This window comes from Procambarus clarkii, chromosome 22 (assembly GCF_040958095.1).
Source record: "Procambarus clarkii isolate CNS0578487 chromosome 22, FALCON_Pclarkii_2.0, whole genome shotgun sequence".
Classification (NCBI taxonomy): domain Eukaryota; kingdom Metazoa; phylum Arthropoda; class Malacostraca; order Decapoda; family Cambaridae; genus Procambarus; species Procambarus clarkii.
In genome coordinates this window covers 36,904,004-36,927,137 of record NC_091171.1, presented here as the reverse complement: position 1 = coordinate 36,927,137, position 23,134 = coordinate 36,904,004, and the positions used below count along the sequence as shown (strand labels likewise).

General features: G+C 47.9%; 2 protein-coding genes across 2 annotated transcripts in view; one reads left to right on the top strand and one right to left on the bottom strand.

Annotated features, from left to right (window-relative positions):
• The window catches only part of LOC138367363 (uncharacterized), a 293,394-nt gene that overhangs the window by 223,457 nt on the left and 46,803 nt on the right, over positions 1-23,134 (bottom strand). The window lies entirely within an intron of this gene.
• On the top strand, positions 17,500-18,312 carry LOC138367519 (uncharacterized). The gene has a single exon (XM_069329202.1). The coding sequence runs from the start codon at positions 17,500-17,502 to the stop codon at positions 18,310-18,312; it is 813 nt and encodes a 270-aa protein (XP_069185303.1).

Genomic DNA, 23,134 nt, shown 5'->3' with positions numbered 1-23,134 from the left:
CCCCCATGAGCCAGATCAACACACACACACACACACCTGGTGTGTGTAGGGGCCTGGTGACTAGGTGGGCAGCGATTTGTATTCGTAATCCTAAAGGCCAGGGTTGGATCTCCGGCGGAGGCTGAAACAAATGGGCAGATTTTTTTCACCTTGGTGCCCTGTTCACCTAGCAGTAAATAGGTACCAGGGAGTTAGACAGCTGCTGCGGGCTGCTTCCTGGGGTGTGTGTGTGTGTGTGTGTGTGTGTGTGTGTGTGTGTGTGTGTGTGTGTGTGTGTGTTAGTAGACATAATTGAGGAAAAAATAAATTGGTTACAAAGGCGGGACCCAAGTGCTAATAGCTCGATTCTGCAGATAGACATAGTAAATACAAATAGTAAATGCACACACACATTCAGAGATGCACACCCAGTAAATAACAGAGTAACAGTCAGGTGCGACAATCCAGACTGGCGAACAGTAACAAGCGGAGTTCCTCAAGGATCGGTGCTGGGACCACTTCTATTTCTTATATATATATATAAATAACATATGAACAGAAGTTGAGTCCTATATGTCGATAAATTGCAGAAGATGCGAAATTAATGAGACGAGCTGTGACAGATGAGGATAGTAGCATCCTCCAAGAGGACTTGAGCAAGCTATTGAGAAATGGCTACTGGAGTTCAACACGACCAAGTGTAAAGATATGCAAATAGGAACAGGCGACAGGAGACCAAAGGGACAGTACACAATGAAGGGAAACTACCTACCTGTGATGACTTGGAAAGAGACCTGGGAGTGGACGTAGCACCTAACCTAACTCCTGAGGCACATCTAAATAGGATAACGACAGCAGCGTACTCTACACTGACAAAAGTTAGAACGCCATTCAGGAATCTAAGTGAGGAGGCATTTAGAGCTCTTTTACACTGTCTAGGTAAGACCAGTCTTAGAGTATGCAGCCCCATCATGGAGTCCCCACCTGAAGAAACACATAAGGAAACTGGAAAAAGTTTACGACGAGGCTCGTCCCAGAATTGCGAGGGATGAGATATGAAGAGCAGCTGAAGGAACTGAACCTGACGACCATAGAAAAAAGAGAAAAGGTGGGAGAGACTTGATACAGACGTACAAAATACTTATGGAGATTGACAGGGTGGAAATAGATTAAATATTCACACTGAATAGCAATAGAACAAGGGGGGCATGGATGGAAGCTTGAAACTCAGATGAGTCACAGAGATATTAGAAAGTTTTCATTTAGCGTGAGAGTAGCGGACAAATGCAACACAAAACAAAAAATGAAAAAACAAAAAATGAAGGAAATAGAACATGAGTCATTGCTTTAAACAACCAGCGGCAATAAAGGCGGGGCCCTAGAGCTAATTCTCGATGCTGCAGGCACAAATAGGTGAGAATACATTCTGATGAATACAGTAACCCTTTCGTCCACAGTTTAACACATGCCCCGGCAACTAATACAACCATACAGGAAGTTGTGTTGTATTATAGACCTCCGGAGAGACAGTTGCCTCACTATTATGACCAGCAGAAGTCCTCTTCAACTTCCGCCATCAAACAAAACCCAAATAATTCCAAAGAAAATTCCTCTGTAATTAACGATCTTAAGCAGGACTGGTGGGCCATTACCGCCATTTATTTTGCTATTATCTGACATTATACAGACTTTTGTATACGAGTTTGCTTCATTTTTATTCTAATATTGACATTTACACACACTCACGCAATCATTATATGCCATTAAACACAACAGCATTGTGACTACTGTTAATCAGAACTTCTCGTAGGAGCCGTTGTGAGGGCTCGAACTTATAGGCTCGTGGGTGTTCCCAGACACTCACGATGTAGCCAACTAAGCCACGACGTGGTCGAGTTGTCTTGGCTATGTCGTTCCTACACTCTGGCCATTATTTGCATCTTTTATGTTTCATTAATAATAAAATCAAGATAATATTCCCAAGAAATTGTTATATTCTGAATGTTTCTATTTTATTTGTGTATTGTATGTAACTGTATTTTCTTTATCAGTTATATTTAATGGCATCAAATAGTTTGACTTCAATAACCATGAACAAATCCCCAAGGGCCGTGACGAGGATTCGAACCTGCGTCCGGGAGCATCCCAGACGCTGCCTTAATCGACGGAGCTACGACAGGGTTTTCTGTGTGTTTCAATACCCATCGTTCCTTGTGTGATTTCAGATTCGAATGCAATAAACACGTAATGAGTGACAACTAAACAAAGGAATATTTAGCATTCCTTTAGTACTCCAAAATATAATGTAACTGCTGATAATAGTATCACTAGTCGCAGTGAGGGCCACGGACACAGTGAGGGCCACGGACACAGTGAGGGCCACGGACACAGTGAGGGCCACGGACACAGTGAGGGCCACGGACACAGTGAGGGCCACGGACACAGTGAGGGCCACGGACACAGTGAGGGCCACGGACGCAGTGAGGGCCACGGACGCAGTGAGGGCCACGGACGCAGTGAGGGCCACGGACACAGTGAGGGCCACGGACGCAGTGAGGGCCACGGACGCAGTGAGGGCCACGGACGCAGTGAGGGCCACGGACACAGTGAGGGCCACGGACACAGTGCGGGCCACGGACACAGTGAGGGCCAGGGACACAGTGAGGGCCACGGACACAGTGAGGGCCACGGACACAGTGAGGGCCAGGGACACAGTGAGGGCCACGGACGCAGTGAGGGCCACGGACGCAGTGAGGACCACGGACGCAGTGAGGGCCACGGACACAGTGAGGGCCACGGACGCAGTGAGGGCCACGGACGCAGTGAGGGCCACGGACGCAGTGAGGGCCACGGACACAGTGAGGGCCACGGACACAGTGAGGGCCACGGACACAGTGAGGGCCAGGGACACAGTGAGGGCCACGGACACAGTGAGGGCCACGGACACAGTGAGGGCCAGGGACACAGTGAGGGCCACGGACGCAGTGAGGGCCACGGACGCAGTGAGGGCCACGGACGCAGTGAGGGCCACGGACACAGTGAGGGCCACGGACGCAGTGAGGGCCAAGGACGCAGTGAGGGCCACGGACGCAGTGAGGGCCACGGACGCAGTGAGGGCCACGGACGCAGTGAGGGCCACGGACACAGTGAGGGCCACGGACACAGTGAGGGCCACGGACACAGTGAGGGCCACGGACACAGTGAGGGCCACGGACGCAGTGAGGGCCACGGACACAGTGAGGGCCACGGACGCAGTGAGGGCCACGGACGCAGTGAGGGCCACGGACACAGTGAGGGCCACGGACACAGTGAGGGCCACGGACACAGTGAGGGCCACGGACACAGTGAGGGCCACGGACACAGTGAGGGCCAGGGACACAGTGAGGGCCACGGACACAGTGAGGGCCACGGACACAGTGAGGGCCACGGACACAGTGAGGGCCACGGACACAGTGAGGGCCACGGACACAGTGAGGGCCACGGACAGAGTGAGGGCCACGGATACAGTGAGGGCCAGGGACACAGTGAGGGCCACGGACGCAGTGAGGGCCACGGACGCAGTGAGGGCCACGGACGCAGTGAGGGCCACGGACACAGTGAGGGCCACGGACGCAGTGAGGGCCACGGACGCAGTGAGGGCCACGGACGCAGTGAGGGCCACGGACACAGTGAGGGCCACGGACACAGTGAGGGCCACGGACACAGTGAGGGCCACGGACACAGTGAGGGCCACGGACACAGTGAGGGCCACGGACGCAGTGAGGGCCACGGACACAGTGAGGGCCACGGACGCAGTGAGGGCCACGGACGCAGTGAGGGCCACGGACACAGTGAGGGCCACGGACGCAGTGAGGGCCACGGACACAGTGAGGGCCACGGACGCAGTGAGGGCCACGGACACAGTGAGGGCCACGGACACAGTGAGGGTCACGGACACAGTGAGGGCCACGGACGCAGCGAGGGCCACGGACGCAGTGAGGGCCACGGACGCAGTGAGGGCCACGGACACAGTGTGACCCACGGACGCACAGTGTGACCCACGGACACAGTGAGGGCCACGGACACAGTTTGACCCACGGACTCACAGTGACCCACGGACACAGAGGGTGACCCACGGACGCACAGTGTGACCCACGGACACAGTGAGGGCCACGGACACAGTGTGACCCACGGACACACAGTGTGACCCCACGGACACAGAGGGTGACCCACGGACGCACAGTGTGACCCACGGACACAGTGAGGGCCACGGACGCAGTGTGACCCACGGACGCAGTGTGACCCACGGACGCACAGTGTGACCCACGGACGCACAGTGTGACCCACGGACGCAGTGTGACCCACGGACGCACAGTGTGACCCACGGACGCAGAGTGTGACCCACGGACGCAGTGTGACCCACGGACGCAGAGTGTGACCCACGGACGCAGAGTGTGACCCACGGACGCAGTGTGACCCACGGACGCAGTGTGACCCACGGACGCAGTGAGGGCCGTCGGAAGCGCTCTCGGCTGCGACAGGATGTTTACAAACGCTAATAATTTTTTGTTTACCATTCCGTCCGCGAGAGGGAGCGGCGAGGCAGGAAATTGGTCCACTCCGCTTTTTAATTATGTATTCCATCCGCATTTGTTGACATCCTGTTTGTTGTGTTTGGAGGGGGGAGGGGTTGACCTGTTTGTGTTTGGAGGGGGAGGAGGTTGACCTGTTTGTGTTTGGAGGGGGAGGGGTTGACCTGTTTGTGTTTGGAGGGGGGAGGGGTTGACCTGTTTGTGTTTGGAGGGGGAGGAGGTTGACCTGTTTGTGTTAGGAGGGGGAGGAGGTTGACCTGTTTGTGTTTGGAGGGGGAGGGGTTGACCTGTTTGTTGTGTTTGGAGGGGGGGAGGGGTTGACCTGTTTGTTGTGTTTGGAGGGGGGAGGGGTTGACCTGTTTGTTGTGTTTGGAGGGGGGAGGGGTTGACCTGTTTGTTGTGTTTGGAGGGGGGGAGGGGTTGACCTGTTTGTGTTTGGAGGGGGAGGAGGTTGACCTGTTTGTGTTTGGAGGGGGAGGAGGTTGACCTGTTTGTGTTTGGAGGGGGAGGGGTTGACCTGTTTGTGTTTGGAGGGGGAGGAGGTTGACCTGTTTGTTGTGTTTGGAGGGGGGAGGGGTTGACCTGTTTGTGTTTGGAGGGGGAGGAGGTTGACCTGTTTGTTGTGTTTGGAAGGGGAGGGGTTGACCTGTTTGTGTTTGGAGGGGGAGGGGTTGACCTGTTTGTGTTTGGAGGGGGAGGGGTTGACCTGTTTGTTGTGTTTGGAGGGGGGGAGGGGTTGACCTGTTTGTTGTGTTTGGAGGGTGGGAGGGGTTGACCTGTTTGTTGTGTTTGGAGGGGGAGGGGTTGACCTGTTTGTTGTGTTTGGAGGGGGAGGGGTTGACCTGTTTGTGTTTGGAGGGGGAGGAGGTTGACCTGTTTGTGTTTGGAGGGGGAGGGGTTGACCTGTTTGTGTTTGGAAGGGGAGGAGGTTGACCTGTTTGTGTTTGGAGGGGGAGGAGGTTGACCTGTTTGTTGTGTTTGGAGGGGGGGTTGACCTGTTTGTTGTGTTTGGAGGGGGAGGGGTTGACCTGTTTGTGTTTGGAGGGGGAGGAGGTTGACCTGTTTGTTGTGTTTGGAGGGGGGGGGTTGACCTGTTTGTTGTGTTTGGAGGGGGGGAGGGGTTGACCTGTTTGTTGTGTTTGGAGGGGGGGAGGGGTTGACCTGTTTGTTGTGTTTGGAGGGGGGAGGGGTTGACCTGTTTGTTGTGTTTGGAGAGTGGGGGGCGGTGGGTTCGGATGAAGGGGGGAGGAGGGTTCAGGGGGGAGAGAAAGGAAGAGCCTCATAATATCAATAATTAATGACCTGATCGCTGCCCATAATAAAGGGTTCGGAATCTCTCTGGTATGGATACCATCACCCATCAATATAACCCATCGTAATGACACAGACATTGCAGCCAAATTAGCGTGTAACGAAGATGAAGTTGAATTAGACCCAGGCATCCGCCATCTATTTTGTCAAGACTACATTGTTCCAAACACTCAGTTCCAATACCAGAGAAATTACTGACTTCCAAAGGCCTGAAAACGCCAGCATAAAAGGCTATGATTGGTTCAGATCTGAAACCTATGTTTATGGTCAGCACAAAACGTCGACCAGACTGTGCGACACAGTGGTTGCCAGGATCAGGTTGGGTTACCGTTACCTGTGACAGGTGGCTACAGGTAACGGATCTCCCAATCCTGAGCACTCCAGGTGCAAACTCTGTGAGCAGGAACTGCGGCATGATCTCCCGCACTACATCACTGAATGCCCAGTACTTAGACCCTTCTGACCCGCCAGTATGGGATACCTGGAGCTTTGCAATTACTTTATTAACTCTCGTGTTCTTGATGATATCCTCATAATGTACCCAGAGTTTACCAGAGTAGACTACTGATCACATGACCCTGTATGACTGACCATCCTGTGTGATGGGAACTTTTAACATCACGTAAATAGTTCAATGTACTCCCCTTCATATAGTCTAGAGTAGCTAGTTCTTGACACACTCTGTACTCCCCTTCATATAGTCTAGGGTAGCTAGTTCTTGACACACTCTGTACTCCCCTTCATATAGTCTAGGGTAGCTAGTTCTTGACACACTCTGTACTCCCCTTCATATAGTCTAGGGTAGCTAGTTCTTGACACACTCTGTACTCCCCTTCATATAGTCTAGGGTAGCTAGTTCTTGACACACTCTGTACTCCCCTTCATATAGTCTAGGGTAGCTAGTTCTTGACACACTCTGTACTCCCCTTCATATAGTCTAGGGTAGCTAGTTCTTGACACACTCTGTACTCCCCTTCATATAGTCTAGGGTAGCTAGTTCTTGACACACTCTGTACTCCCCTTCATATAGTCTAGGGTAGCTAGTTCTTGACACACTCTGTACTCCCCTTCATATAGTCTAGAGTAGCTAGTTCTTGACACACTCTGTACTCCCCTTCATATAGTCTAGGGCAGCTAGTTAGTTCTTGACACACTCTGTACTCCCCTTCATATAGTCTAGGGCAGCTAGTTAGTTCTTGACACACTCTGTACTCCCCTTCATATAGTCTAGGGTAGCTAGTTCTTGACACACTCTGTACTCCCCTTCATATAGTCTAGGGTAGCTAGTTCTTGACACACTCTGTACTCCCCTTCATATAGTCTAGGGTAGCTAGTTCTTGACACACTCTGTACTCCCCTTCATATAGTCTAGGGTAGCTAGTTCTTGACACACTCTGTACTCCCCTTCATATAGTCTAGGGCAGCTAGTTAGTTCTTGACACACTCTGTACTCCCCTTCATATAGTCTAGGGTAGCTAGTTCTTGACACACTCTGTACTCCCCTTCATATAGTCTAGGGTAGCTAGTTCTTGACACACTCTGTACTCCCCTTCATATAGTCTAGGGTAGCTAGTTCTTGACACACTCTGTACTCCCCTTCATATAGTCTAACGCAACTACATAAATACATAAATAAAGATGTATCTAAATCTATATAAATAAAAGTGTAAATGTTCGTTTGTTCAATATCGCTAATCTACGAAAGTTATTCACCGATTGCTTTGAAATTTTGACACAACGTTCCATTCGAATACGCGCGTGTTTTTATATACCTACTATATAGATGCCACACCTGTGACAGGTAAAAACGTGTTTTTTTTAAACAGCACCGTCTGTTGCACGTAAAAGCAACACACGCTATACTAAATATGTTATGATTCCATTTCAATGTTTCCGATTGCATTGATAAACTGAATTTTCATAGATTTCGATTGATTTTCATTTTGATTAAATTATTTTGTGTGACATTGCGTTGCAATTGAGCTGTGTTGCTTACCATACCGTTCATTTCGTGAGTATAGTTTATTTTTTATTTTCATTGTTTTTCCATTTCATTTCTTTTAACTGTTCTTATTTTTTTCAGTTTTGGAAACATCAGATCATTTGATGTTCCCATTTTTCTGATGCTAACATCAGATCATTTGGGAATGCATCGGACGAGGGAGTGGGGAATGGTGGGGAGGACGAGGGGATGGGAGTGGGGGATGATGGGGAGGACGAGGGGATAGGGGTGAGAGTAATGGTGGGGAAAACGACGGAACAGGGAAGGGGAAAATGGTGGGGAGAATGGGGGAACAGGGGGAGGGTTGCTAGCTGAGCCACAGCAACGTGTGGCCGGGTGCAGTTAGTGTGTTAATAATAAAGAATGGTGAGGTATGGGCGTTTGGAATAGTCATATGGGTAAGGGAAAGGCATCTATGGTGAAGGTATGGTATATGGAGCATACAGAGACACGGGAAGGTATTTGGGGGATGGTATAGGGGGAGTATATGGAGAGGAAGGATTTATATATGATTTATGTATTCAGAGGGAGTGATTTATGTACACAGACGGGGTAATATATGAACACAGAAATGAATGTATTTGGCTGTCAACATGTATTGGTATGTATATACTGTACTCCATTCTGCTCGAAGCAACGTATTGGTAGTTTCATACATAGTGCCTCGTATACGTATATGCATACATAATACATATCCATATCCATAGATACTTCCTACATATGACGCTTCTCGCCACTACTCTGACTTATACACACAAGAGTCTTAGAGAGCAGTGACTCTTGTTTACTATAAACAAGAGCACGAGAAGAGAGAACATTGTATAGAGCCTCGAACCTGTCACAAGACAGGTAGACAAGCTCCTCTGTAGTGCTAGAGGAGTGAGAGGAGGAAATTATAACGCCATACACACTTTCAAGAATATAATATAAAGGAAGAGGGGTCTAGAGCCATTGCAATTAGGGGTCCAGGAGCTGAAGCTCGCCGTGGACTCACAAGCGGGTCGGGACACACATTAAAATTTGCATGAAAGTGACTTATAAAATAGGCCGGGGGATTTTAAATTAAATATAGCGCACTTCACACTCGATATTGGAAGACAATGTCCACTCAAAACACTGCATCCACCTGCATCCACCTGCATCCACCTGCATCCACCTGCATCCACCTGCATGAAGGTACGGTATTCAATTGTTTAAAATACAGCCAAATGGAATTCATCTGTTTGAAAGTATTTAATCCGATTTTTTATAAAGGGATTACAGATTACTTAAAAACAAGAATCCTGGTTGGATTGAAAGAGGATGTTTGATTGTTTAAAAAAGACACACACAAGATAACATCGCAAACAAACATCGAACTGCGTTGTTAAACATCATATATATATATATATATATATATATATATATATATATATATATATATATATATATATATATATATATATATATATATATATATATATAATTACACACACCGTATAACTAACCGATTAAGTCCACTATAAAATTACATATAGCTGCACTATTGCATCAGATTATGGTACTAAAGCCTCACATTTTGTTGTACCATAACATCACATAGTTCCGGGATCGAACCCCCGGCAAAGGTGAGGTGAGGGCCACAGACACAGTGAGGGCCACGGACACAGTGAGGGCCACGGACACAGTGAGGGCCACGGACACAGTGAGGGCCACAGACACAGTGAGGGCCACGGACACAGTGAGGGCCACAGACACAGTGAGGGCCACGGACACAGTGAGGGCCACAGACACAGTGAGGGCCACGGACACAGTGAGGGCCACGGACACAGTGAGGGCCACGGACACAGTGAGGGCCACGGACGCAGTGAGGGCCACGGACACAGTGAGGGCCACGGACGCAGTGAGGGCCACGGACACAGTGAGGGCCACGGACGCACAGTGTGACCCACGGACGCACAGTGTGACCCACGGACGCAGTGTGACCCACGGTAGAGGCCTCGGTATTGGCCAGTCCAGTCGACTCATATCATCCACATGGGCCAGAGGGTTCGATTCCCGGGCACGATGAGACGTTTGGACACACTCCCTTACACCTGCTGTGCCTGTTCAGCAAGCAGTTAACAGAGAGTTAAGCGATTGTTTTGCGGAAAAAAAGAAAGTTCGAAAATAGAAAAAATAGAAAATAGAAAAAATAGAAAATAGAAAAAATAGAAAATAGAAAAAATAGAAAATAGAAAAAATAGAAAATAGAAAAAATAGAAAATAGAAAGTCCTTTCATATTACGTCCTTCTCGTTACTTTCTCCAATTTGGAGGTAATTCATTGAGGGTTAGATCCACTATTGGCAATTTCATACAGGAAAAAGCGTAAAGTTTGAGAGTAAAGTGTGATGGTGTGATAGTGTGTGTGTGTGTGTGTGTGTGTGTGTGTGTGTACTCACCTATATGTACTCACCTATATGTGCTTGCAGGATCGAGCATTGACTCTTGGATCCCGCCTTTCGAGCATCGGTTGTTTACAGCAATGACTCCTGTCCCATTTCCCTATCATACCTGGTTTTAAAATTATGAATAGTATTTGCTTCCACAACCTGTTCCTGAAGTGCATTCCATTTCCCCACTACTCTCACGCTAAAAGAAAACTTCCTTACATCTCTGTGACTCATCTGAGTTTCAAGCTTCCATCCATGTCCTCTCGTTCTGTTACTATTCCGTGTGAACATTTCGTCTATGTCCACTCTGTCAATTCCTCTGAGTATCTTATACGTTCCTATCATGTCCCCCCTCTCCCTTCTTCTTTCTAGTGTCGTAAGGCACAGTTCCCTCAGGCGCTCTTCATACCCCATCCCTCGTAGCTCTGGGACGAGTCTCGTTGCAAACCTCTGAACCTTTTCCAGTTTCATTATATGCTTCTTCAGATGGGGACTCCATGATGAGGCGGCATACTCTAAGACTGGCCTTACGTAGGCAGTGTAAAGCGCCCTAAATGCCTCCTTACTTAGGTTTCTGAATGATGTTCTAACTTTTGCCAGTGTAGAGTACGCTGCTGTCGTTATCCTATTAATATGTGCCTCAGGAGATAGATTAGGTGTTACGTCCACCCCCAGGTCTCTTTCACGCGTCGTTACAGGTAGGCTGTTCCCCTTCATTGTGTACTGTCCCTTTGGTCTCCTATCTCCTAGTCCCATTTCCATAACTTTACATTTGCTCGTGTTGAATTCTAGTAGCCATTTCTCTGACCATCTCTGCAATCTGTTCAGGTCCTCTTGGAGGATCCTGCAATCCTCATCTGTCACAACTCTTCTCATCAACTTTGCATCATCCGCAAACATCGACATGTAGGACTCTACGCCTGTAAACATGTCGTTAACATACACAAGAAATAGAATTGGTCCCAGCACCGATCCTTGTGGTACTCCACTTGTTACTGTTCGCCAGTCCGACTTCTCGCCCCTTACCGTAACTCTTTGGCTCCTTCCTGTTAGGTAGTTCCTTATCCATTCTAGGACCTTTCCCCCCACCCCCGCCTGCCTCTCGAGCTTGAACAGCAGTCTCATGTGCGGTACTGTATCAAAGGCTTTTTGGCAGTCCAGAAATATGCAGTCTGCCCAACCATCTCTGTCCTGTCTTATCCTCGTTATTTTATCATAGAATTCCAGAAGGTTTGTTAGGCACGATTTCCCTGTCCAGAACCCATGTTGATGTTTGTTCACAAACCTAATGTTCTCCAGGTGTGCAACCAGTCGTAGCCTAATTATTCTTTCCAGTATTTTACAGGGGATGCTTGTCAGTGATACAGGTCTGTAGTTAAGTGCCTCCTCCCTATCTCCTTTCTTGAAGATCGGCACGACATTTGCCTTCCTCCAGCAACTGGGCAATTCTCCTGACATAAGTGACTCATTAAAGATCATTGCCAGAGGCACGCTGAGGGCCTGTGCTGCTTCTTTTAGTATCCACGGTGATACTTTGTCTGGTCCAACTGCTTTAGTTGCATCTAGAGTTGTCAACTGTTTCATTACCTCCTCTGCTGTCACCTCTATATCTGATAGTCTTTCATCTAGGGTAACCCCTTCCAACAATGGGAGCTGCTCAGGCTCGGTAGTGAACACTCCATGGAAACTGGCATTCAGTGCCTCGCAGATTTCCTTGTCACTTTCAGTATATGCCCCCTCTGTCTTCCTTAGTCTTGTCACTTGGTCGTTCACCGACATTTTTCTTCTTATATGACTGTGTAGTAACTTAGGTTGTTTTTTCGCTTTGATTGCAATATCGTTCTCATAGTCCCTTTCCGATGTTCGTCTTATGTTAATGTAATCGTTCCTAGCTCTGTTGTATCTGCTTCTGTTGTCCTCTGTTCTTTGTCTTCTGTACTTCCTCCACTCCCGCCTGCTGGCCATTTTTGCTTCCTGACACTGTCTATTAAACCATGGGTTATTATATTCCTTCTTATTTTTTCCCTTTACCGTTGGTATAAATCTCTCTTCGGCCTCCTGGCATTTCTGTATGACTAGGTCCATCATATCTTGGACTGTTTTTCCTCTAATTTCTTCCTCCCACTGCACTTCACCCAGATAGTCCCTTATCCTCATATAGTCCCCTTTCCTGTAGTCAGCTCTCCTTTCCCAGATCTCTTGTCCCATGGTCATAATTTTGAATTCCATCATGTAGTCAAAGACTAGGACACAATGGTCACTGGCCCCTAGAGGTATTTCATGCTCTAAATTCTCGATATCTTCTACGTTCTGGGTGAAAATCAGGTCTAATAGGCTCGGTGCATCTCCTCCTCTTTCCCTTGTGTCTTCCTTCACATGTTGTGTCAGGAAATTCCTGTCTATAACATCTACTAATTTTGCTCCCCACGTTTCATCCCCTCCATGGGGATTCCTTGATTCCCAATTTATCTCTCCATGATTTAGGTCCCCCATGATCAGCAGCTTCGCTCTCATTCTGTGGGCTAGTGTTGCTGCCTTCTGCAGTTCATCAATACATGCTTTGTTGTTGTCATCATACTCCTGCCTGGGTCTTCTACTGTTTGGTGGGGGATTGTAGATTACCATGATCACAATCTTCCTCCCATCTACTGTCAGAGTTCCATGTATGAAGCTTGTGCACTCATTGGTAACTCGATTTCCCAGGTCTTCAAACTTCCATTTCCGCTTTATTAGGAGTGCTACTCCCCCTCCCTGTCTCTGTGTCCTCTCTTTTCGTATCACCTGGTACCCTTCAGGAAAGATAGCATCTGAGATCATGTCATTAATTTTAGTTTCCACAATTGCAACTATGTCAGGATCTGCTTCACTCACTCTTTCTTTTATCTCTTCTGCTTTATTAGATACCCCATCAGCATTGGTGTACCAAACCTTGAGATTCTTCATGGAAACTCTTGTACCAGAGTTCTCCCTTTCTCTGGGGGTCTGGGGGGATCTGGGGGATGTCTGGGGGGTGACTGGGGGCAGAGGGGATCTGGGGGATCTGGGGGGTGTCTGGGGGATGACTGGGGGCGGGGAGGGTCCGGGGGATGTCCGGGGGGATCCAGGGGGTGTCTGGGGGGGTCCGGGGGGTGTATGGGGGGTGAAAGAGTTCAGGAGGGGTGCTTGGGGGGCTACTGGGGGCTGGGCTTCTAGGAAGGTAGGTAGGAGGGTCTGGGGTAGGGCCTGGGTAGGTAGGTCTGGAGTAGGAAGGGCATACTGGGTCTGAAGATTAGGGAGGGCATAGAGGGGTTGGGAGATGGCGTAAGGTTGGGAGACAGATAGAGGTTGAGAGGTTGGGAGGGGGATGGATAGAGGGGGTGGGGGGGACCTCCCACCTCCCTCGCAAGGGTGGGGGGTCACATGGAAGGAGAGGGGATGAGGAGGGGTGAGGGCAGGGTAGGCTTTGGGTGTTGAGGGGATGAGGTCTGGGTGGGTTCTTGGGGTTGAGGGGATGAGGTCTGGATGGGATTTGGGGGTTGAGGAGATGAGAGCTGGGTGGGTTTTGGGGGTTGAGGGGACGAGGGCAGGACGGGTTTTGGGGGTTGAGGTGATGAGGGGGTCCTTGGAATGTGGGATGAATTTGACTCCAGTGGGGTCAGAGGGGTCAAGGGATGTGCTGGGGAGATAAGCAGGGGCGGCTGATTTGGGAAAGGGGTGACCTGAGAAGCACGTGTGAGCTGGTTAGCATGGGGTGGATTAGCACTGGGGTGTGTAGCTGCGCTCAAATGGGAAGAGTCGTATTGTTGTTTGCTTGCTCTGTGGGCAATCTGTTCCTCCTTCGTCATGAATTTGTCAATAAATACGTTGTAGTAATTTTCGCTACCTCTGAGTAGGTGTTTGTGATGCAGTATGTAATCCACTGCCTCTTCGTTAGTGAACTGTACCAGGACAGGTCGTTTCCTGTTACAGTTGTATGGTCCAATGCGTCGGTGGACTTGCACCTCATTCCCTGCCATCTGGGCTCTCATGTCTCTCAAGATCCCCTGTAGTTCCAAATCCTCAATCTCCATCCTTTCCTGCCTCGATGGTGCCCTGGCTTCAAGTAATCCATGGATTATGATTGTCCTCTTTCTCAGTTCAGGGTCATGCTGGTGGCCCTCTCCCTGGCTGACCCCCACCCCTCCTACACCCGCTACTCCACCTACTACTACTACTTCCCCTTCCCCTGCCAAGCTTCCCTTATTCCTGCCAAATTCATTAGTAAGCCTAGATATTTCTCCTTGCCATTCTACCCTGCTCTTCCTGATTTCCTCTTGAATATAATCCATAAACTCTTGTTTGAGTCTTTGAACCTCGCCCTGTATCTTATTAAAGACTTCACTTTTAATCCCCTGGATTAGATCACCTATCCAAACATCCCTCTTCTCTACAAATTTCCCAATCATCTTCTCCACAAACCTATCTTCTTCCTCAATCATAATACTGCTGGACCTAGACGCCCTTCCTGACCTAGTCATTGCTATAATGCAACCTTACCCACAGGGGTTCCAAGTATCTTACCGTCCTGCTAACACAATAGGTGAGTGAATCTCCAAGCGTCGTCCCCGTGGTGGTAGGAGGGTTGCTGCCGGGGTGAGGTCACGCGGTCAGAGGTCGGTGAGGTCTGCTCCACACTACACACTGCCACAATACTACAACTATTTTGAATTACGCTATTTAAACTGTTTTTCTTCACTACTTTATGGCTCTGGCCAAAACTCAAGGTTTTTTCATTCACTTGTACACACTTTTTCACTTCGAAGCTGCCTGATTACCCCTCCCACTCCACTAGTGAGACAGGAGCTCCCAACCCACGTCCACCCAACACGATGGTCACAAGACAATGGTCTTGTGACCATCATGTTGGTCACCATCATCACAAGACAATGGTCTGTGTGTGTGTGTGTGTGTGTGTGTGTGTGTGTGTGTGTATCCACACACACACACACACTCTCCCGCAAGTTGTGTTTACCTGCGCCACGATCTCCCGCGCCACGCTGCCTGCAATCACCCGATGTTCACGCCGAGGTGCACGGCTGTGTGCACCTGGTTGTGTTCACTTTGTTGTGTGCACCTGGTTGTGTTCACTTTGTTGTGTGCACCTGGTTGTGTTCACTTTGTTGTGTGCACCTGGTTGTGTTCACCTTGTTGTGTGCACCTGGTTGTGTTCACTTTGTTGTGTGCACCTGGTTGTGTTCACTTTGTTGTGTGCACCTGGTTGTGTTCACTTTGTTGTGTGCACCTGGTTGTGTTCACCTTGTTGTGTGCACCTGGTTGTGTTCACCTTGTTGTGTGCACCTGGTTGTGTTCACCTTGTTGTGTGCACCTGGTTGTGTTCACTTTGTTGTGTGCACCTGGTTGTGTTCACCTTGTTGTGTGCACCTGGTTGTGTTCACTTTGTTGTGTGCACCTGGTTGTGTTCACTTTGTTGTGTGCACCTGGTTGTGTTCACTTTGTTGTGTGCACCTGGTTGTGTTCACCTTGTTGTGTGCACCTGGTTGTGTTCACCTTGTTGTGTGCACCTGGTTGTGTTCACCTTGTTGTGTGCACCTGGTTGTGTTCACTTTGTTGTGTGCACCTGGTTGTGTTCACCTTGTTGTGTGCACCTGGTTGTGTCTTGCGGGGGTTCAGCCTCTGCTCTTTCGGCCCGCCTCTCAACTGTTAAACAATCAACTGTTACCACACACACACACACACACACACACACACACACACACACACACACACACACACACACTTACACACACACACACACAGAGGAAGCAGCTCCGTAACAGCTGTCTAACTCCCAGGTACCTATTTACTGCTAGGTAACAGAGCATCAGGGTGAAAGAAACTTTTGCCCATTTGTTTCTACCTGATTCGGGAATCAAACTCGGGCCACAGGATTACGTGCCCAGCGTGCTGTCCACTCAGCCACCAGCCCCCAAGTGGCTGGGTGGCGTGTGTGTACTCACCTATTTGTACTCACCTATTTGTGCTTGCGCGGGTTGAGCTTTGGCTCTTTGGTCCCGCCTCTCAACAGATCAATCAACTGGTGTACAGGTTCCTGAACCTACTGGGCTCTATCATACCTACATTTAAAACTGTATGGAGTCAGCCTCCATGCACGGAGTCCTAATTAATCCCACTGCTTTATCCCCGTCGTCAGCCAAGCCCTACATATCCTACTTGACAGTGTCATCACTACAGGATAACCCAGAGACAAATCCTAATCCCTAATTCTATTTTCTGCATTGTTCCCTAGATCCAGTCACTTGGTTGATTGATGCTTTGTTTATTCTCTTGTCTTGTTTATTGTCTTGTTTTCCTTATGTCTTGCGACATCTACGTGAAAACTGAGGACGGTGTTTAAATTCTTCTCTTGTTCTCTCGCACTGCCTGTCTGCCTGCCTGCTTGCCTGCCTGCCTGCCTGCCTGCCTGCCTGCCTGCCTGCCTGCCTGTCTGCGTCCCTGCCTGCCTGCCTGCCTGCCTGCCTGCTTGCCTGTCTGCCTGTCTGCGTCCCTGCCTGCCTGCCTGCCTGCTTGCTTGCCTGCTTGCCTGTCTGCCTGTCTGCCTGTCTGCCTGCCTGCTTGCCTGCCTGCCTGCTTGCCTGCCTGCCTGCCTGCCTGTCTGCGTCCCTGCCTGCCTGCCTGCCTGCTTGCCTGTCTGCCTGTCTGCGTCCCTGCCTGCCTGCCTGCCTGCTTGCTTGCCTGCTTGCCTGTCTGCCTGTCTGCCTGTCTGCCTGCCTGCCTGCCTGCTTGCCTGTCTGCCTGTCTGCCTGCCTGCCTGCCTGCCTCCCTGCTTGCCTGCCTGCCTGCCTCCCTGCTTGCCTGCCTGCCTGCCTGCCTGCCTGCTTGCCTGCCTGCCTGCCTGCCTGCCTCCCTGCCTGCCTGCGTCCCTGCCTGCCTGCCTGCCTGCCTGCCTCCCTGCTTGCTTGCTTTTCCAAAGCGCTGTTAAAGAGATTCTGATTTAAGGGGATTGAAGATTTCTGGATAAAGCGTTCAATTTACGGCTTCATCTGTAGCCCTGAAGCCCCCCCCCCCAGCTGGCCACCCTCGCCAGCTGCTCCAGAGGTGGCCACGGTGTACCAGCTGCTCCAGAGGTCTTATGGTGTACCAGCTGCTCCAGAGGTGGCCACGGTGTACCAGCTGCTCCAGAGGTGGCCACGGTGTACCAGCTGCTCCAGAGGTCTTATGGTGTACCAGCTGCTCCAGAGGTCACCATGGTGTTCCAGCTGCTCCACAGGTCACCACGGTGTACCAGCTGCTCCAGTGGTCACCACGGTGTTCCAGCTGCTCCAGAGGTCACCATGGTGTACCAGCTGCTCCAGAGGTCACCATGGTGTACCAGCTGCTCCAGAGGTCACCATGGTGTACCAGCTGCTCCAGAGGTCATCATGGTGTACCAGCTGCTCCAGAGGTCACCATGGTGTACCAGCTGCTCCAGAGGTCATCATGGTGTACCAGCTGCTCCAGAGGTCACCATGGTGTACCAGCTGCTCCAGAGGTCATCATGGTGTACCAGCTGCTCCAGAGGTCATCATGGTGTACCAGCTGCTCCAGAGGTCATCATGGTGTACCAGCTGCTCCAGTGGTCACCACGGTGTTCCAGCTGCTCCAGAGGTCACCATGGTGTACCAGCTTCTCCAAAGGTCACCATGGTGTACCAGCTTCTCCAAAGGTCACCGTGGTGTACCAGCTTCTCCAAAGGTCACCGTGGTGTACCAGCTGCTAAAAAGGTCACCATGGTGTACCAGCTGCTCCAGAGGTCACCATGGTGTACCAGCTACTCCAGAGGTCACCATGGTGTACCAGCTGCTCCACAGGTCACCATGGTGTACCAGCTGCTCCAGAGGTCACCATGGTGTACCAGCTGCTCCAGAGGTCACCATGGTGTACCAGCTGCTCCACAGGTCACCACGGTGTACCAGCTGCTCCAGTGGTCACCATGGTGTACCAGCTGCTCCAAAGGTCACCGTAGTGTACCAGCTGCTCCAAAGGTCACCATGGTGTCTTCATATAAGACGCATCGCTAAATTTCCTTTCCATAAGGAAGTGAAGGGAATCAGAACCCATTGTATCATGAGGGTTAGAAGAATCAAAACCCCCATAATCATCGCTCAAAAGTAGTGAAGGGAACCAAGATAGTGTGAATTTAGTTCTAAATCCCCTCAACATTTCACAGGAAACAGAATCTGATTACTTGTGTCTGCATGGCAAGGTACACAGGATCTCTTGTTTAGAGGAAACTGCTTAATTTGTGGGGGGGGGGCGGTGTCCCATCCTTTTATTTAAAGGATCTAAATCCTTTATGGGTTTGCTCGTCACCCCTCTTTCCCATCCTCACATTGCGGGGAGGTGGGGGATCTGATTCGCTTCATCGTGAGATAATAAACTTCGAATTCATTTATTCCCGTAAAGAGGATATTTATTTGTATTTCGCAAGAAAAAAAGATGGAATTCAATAGCCTTTTTTGGCGTACAACAGAATTAAAGTTTTGAAACACGGATGAGAGACTTTGAATTCTTTCCCAGATAATGGGATTCAGCTCTTTAAGAAAGAAGACCTAATTCTCAGTCCCAGATAAAAGAGAGAATATTAGATTTAACCTCTTATAAGAGATGAGGTATAATCCCTTATATTTCGGGACAAGAAGGATCTCGTCCGCCTTCAAGACAGACGGAAGAATACTAGATCCTCTTTAATTGGAGAGAGTGAAGATGTTAGCGTAATCTTCTGTATCTTCTCGCGTAGAGTATTGAATTCTCGTTATTTGATAGATAGCCAGAACATTATTTACCCTGATAGATAATGTACTAATCATTGTCAAGAGATCCTCTATATGACAATAGGATTAGAATTTGATCCATTAGGTAAGCAAAGAAAAAAAATTGAAATTTAATCCTCTAAGTGGCTAGAGGTTATCTTGAGGTTATCTTGAGGTTATCTTGAGATGATTTCGGGGCTTTAGTGTCCCCGCGGCTCGGTCCTCGACCAGGCCTCCACCCCCAGGAAGCCGCCCGTGACAGCTGACTAACTCCCAGGTACCTATTTACTGCTAGGTAACAGGAGCATCAGGGTGAAAAAAACTCTGCCCATTGTTTCTCGCCGGCGCCCGGGATCGAACCCGGGACCACAGGATCACGCGTCCAGTGTTCTGTCCGCTCAGCCACCGGCTCCCTGAACAATGGCTGAATAAAGCAATGATTTTAATTTTAATTTATGAAGTATATTGGATCTTCAGTAACACGTGAAGGTAATGGAATCCACAATTCCATTCACGGAGTGGAACTGAGCCCCTTACAGTGGTTCTTAAGTCGCTATAGGAGCTTTGAGGCTCTCGGGGTTCGAATCTCCGCTGAAAACGACAGAGTTAAATTTCTAATTGGGTGTAAACAAGTTCTGTGTGAGATGGTGTGTGTTGGGAGTGTGATGGGTGTGTGTTGAGTGTAAGTGTTGCGTGTAAGTGTTGCGTGTAAGTGTTGCGTGTAAGTGTTGAGTGTAAGTGTTGCGTGTAAGTGCTGAGTGTAAGTGTGTTTAGTGTGTGTTGAGTGTAAGTGTTGAGTGTAAGTGTGTTTAGTGTGTGTTGAGTGTAAGTGTTGCGTGTAAGTGTTGAGTGTAAGTGTTGGGTGTAAGTGTTGGGTGTAAGTGTTGCGTGTAAGTGCTGAGTGTAAGTGTGTTTAGTGTGTGTTGAGTGTAAGTGTTGAGTGTAAGTGTGTTTAGTGTGTGTTGAGTGTAAGTGTTGCGTGTAAGTGTGTTGGGTCCAAATGGCCTATGGGTGTGTTGTGTGTAAGTGTTGGGTGTAAGTGTGTGTTGAGTGTAAGTGTTGCGTGTAAGTGTGTTGGGTCCAAATGGCCTATGTGTGTGTTGAGTGTAAGTGTTGGGTGTAAGTGTGTTGGGTGTAAATGGGCTGCGTGTAAGTGCGTTCAGTGTAAGTGTTGGGTGTAAATGTGTTCAGTACAGGTGTTGAGTGTGAGTTTTGGGTGTAAGTGAGTCAGTCAGTGCTCTGGGAGGGGGAGGGGGGGATAGGGGGGCTTCTCACTAACAATTAGATACCAATTCAGGAAGAAAAAAATATATATATATATAACTACAGATAACTAGTCTCATCCTGTTAAGTGTTAAAGACTCTCTTAACCACAATATTTATCTCACTGGTTAAATCACAGTTTCACGCCCCCCCCCCCCAAAAAAAATAACTTTTATGTAACTCCAAAACTTTAATTAATTATTAAATTAAGGGGAAAATTGTAATACCTGAGAAGATCACCTTCTGTGTTCCGATCGAAGATACATATTTTTGACCTAACGTGGAAAGTTTTAATGGAATAACGTGATTTTTTTGGTGTTTTTTTTACAAAAAAAATCTGTTCTTTCAATTATCAATTTTAGAAGCTAACGGAGAATTTCTCGACTCAGCTGAACACTTCCAGCTATTCTAGGGAGAATATTACGTCTTCAAACGTGAATAAATATCAAATGAACAAATCCACAAGGCCGTGACGAGGATTCGAACCTGCGTCCGGGAGCATCCCAGACAAATCCCTTGTGAATTTGTTCATTTGATGCATTACGTTAGTGTGAAAATGATTAAATATGACCTGCATGCCCAGATATTATCTGTGGTGTCTCGTAGTATTTTCAGGGATAATGTTAATTTGTATTCAGTGTTTGAGGGTGAGTGCATTTTTGTTATTAATGAGGAGAGTGTATATGTGGCGGAGGTGAGGTGAGGCAGAGGAAGGTAGAGGAGGTGAAAAGATGCAGGCCAAGAACCAGGCAGAGGCATGAGGGTAAGGTCAGATGTGTGTTATTGTAAAAGGTCAGATGTGTAGTGTGATGAAAGACAGGTGTGTGTGTGTGTGTAATATCAGGTGTGTACAGTGCTTGGAATTCCTTTACAACTCTGTCTCTCATATATATATATATATATATATATATATATATATATATATATATATATATATATATATATATATATATATATATATATATATATATATATATATATATATATACATATATATATATATATATATATATATATATATATATATATATATATATATATATATATATATTACCGTCAACAACGTACAACCAACTGCTTTATTAATTTACAAATTTGTTATACATCTACGAACCAACACGTTCATATATGAGCAACGAAATTTACTGTTCATAATTATATCATATATTACCTATAATCAAAGTATCTTTTCACAGATTACCCTCAACTAGAGTATCCATTCACAGATTACCACAACTGGAGTATCTTTTCACAGATTACCCACAACTGGAGTATCCATGCACAGATTACCACAACTGGAGTATCCATTCACAGATTACCCAATACTACCAAATCACACCTTTACCCACCCAATCCACTCACGTAAACACGCCCATTCATCCATTTTAGAATGTCAACAGTACCTGTCACTCTCGCTTATTCACTGCCAACTCCTGACATTCATAGTTTAGTGAATGGGTTGTAGCTGGGGTGAAATATTAGTAGTTAATGCCATTGGTTGAAGCCGCTGCTGCCTTATTGATGCTTTGGTTGTGGTTATAATGACTGATGCATAGCCCTGAGGATTGATGTATATATATATATATATATATATATATATATATATATATATATATATATATATATATATATATATATATATATATATATATTTATATATATATATATATATATATATATATATATATATATATATATATATATATATATATATGTGTGTGTGTGTGTGTGTGTGTATTCACCTAGTTGTGTTTGCGGGAGTTGAGCTTTGCTCTTTCGGCTCGCCTCTCAACTGTCAATCAACTGTTTACTAACTACTTTTTTTTCCCACACCACACACACACACACCAGGAAGCAGCCCGTGACAGCTGACTAACTCCCATGTACCTATTTACTTGCTAAGTAACAGGGGCATTCAGGGTGAAAGAAACTTTACCCATTTATGTCTGCCTAGTGCGGGAATCGAACCCGCGCCACAGAATTACGAGTCCTGTGTGCTATCCACCAGGCTATGATGTTTAAGGTGTATGTGTGCTTGCGTTTACTCGTCTAGTTGTGCTAGCGGGGGGTTGAGGTTCAGCTCTTTGGTTCCGCCTCTCAACTGGGGGAGCAGGTTCCTGAGCCTATTGGGTTCAATCATAGCTACCGTTGACGCTGTGGGTGTGGAACCTGTGTTCACCTTGTACTGACCTAGTTGTGCTGGGGGGGGGTTGAGCTTTGGCTCTTTGGTCCCGCCTCTCAACGGTCAATCAACTCGTATACAAATCGTATACTCGTGTACGAGTCTATTGGGCTCTCTCTTATCTATAGTTGAAACTGTGTATGGAGTCTGCCTCCACCACACCATTTTTTAATTTAATGCATGTCATTTGTTAACTAATCTTACAGTGAAAACGTTATTTTTAATGTCTCTGTGGCTCATTTGGGTGCTAAATTTCTATCTGCGTCAACTTATTCGTGTTCAGCTCATGCTAAATACTTTGTTTTTCTCCACCCTGTCAATTCATTTTAGGATTTTGTAGATGGTGATCATGTCTCCCCTTACTCGCCTTACGTGTGTGTATGTGTGTGTGTGTGTACTCACCCAATTATGCTTGCGGGAGTTGAGCTCTGGCTCTTTGGGCCCGCCTCTCAACCGTCAATCAACAGGTGTACAGGTTTCTGAGCCGATTGGGCTCAATCATATCTACACTTGAAACTGTGTATGGAGTCAGCCTCCACCACATCTCCACACCTCCATGTGTGTGTGTGTGTGTGTGTGTGTGTGTGTGTGTGTGTGTGTGTGTGTGTGTGTGTGTGTGTGTGTGTGTGTGTGTGTGTGTGTGTG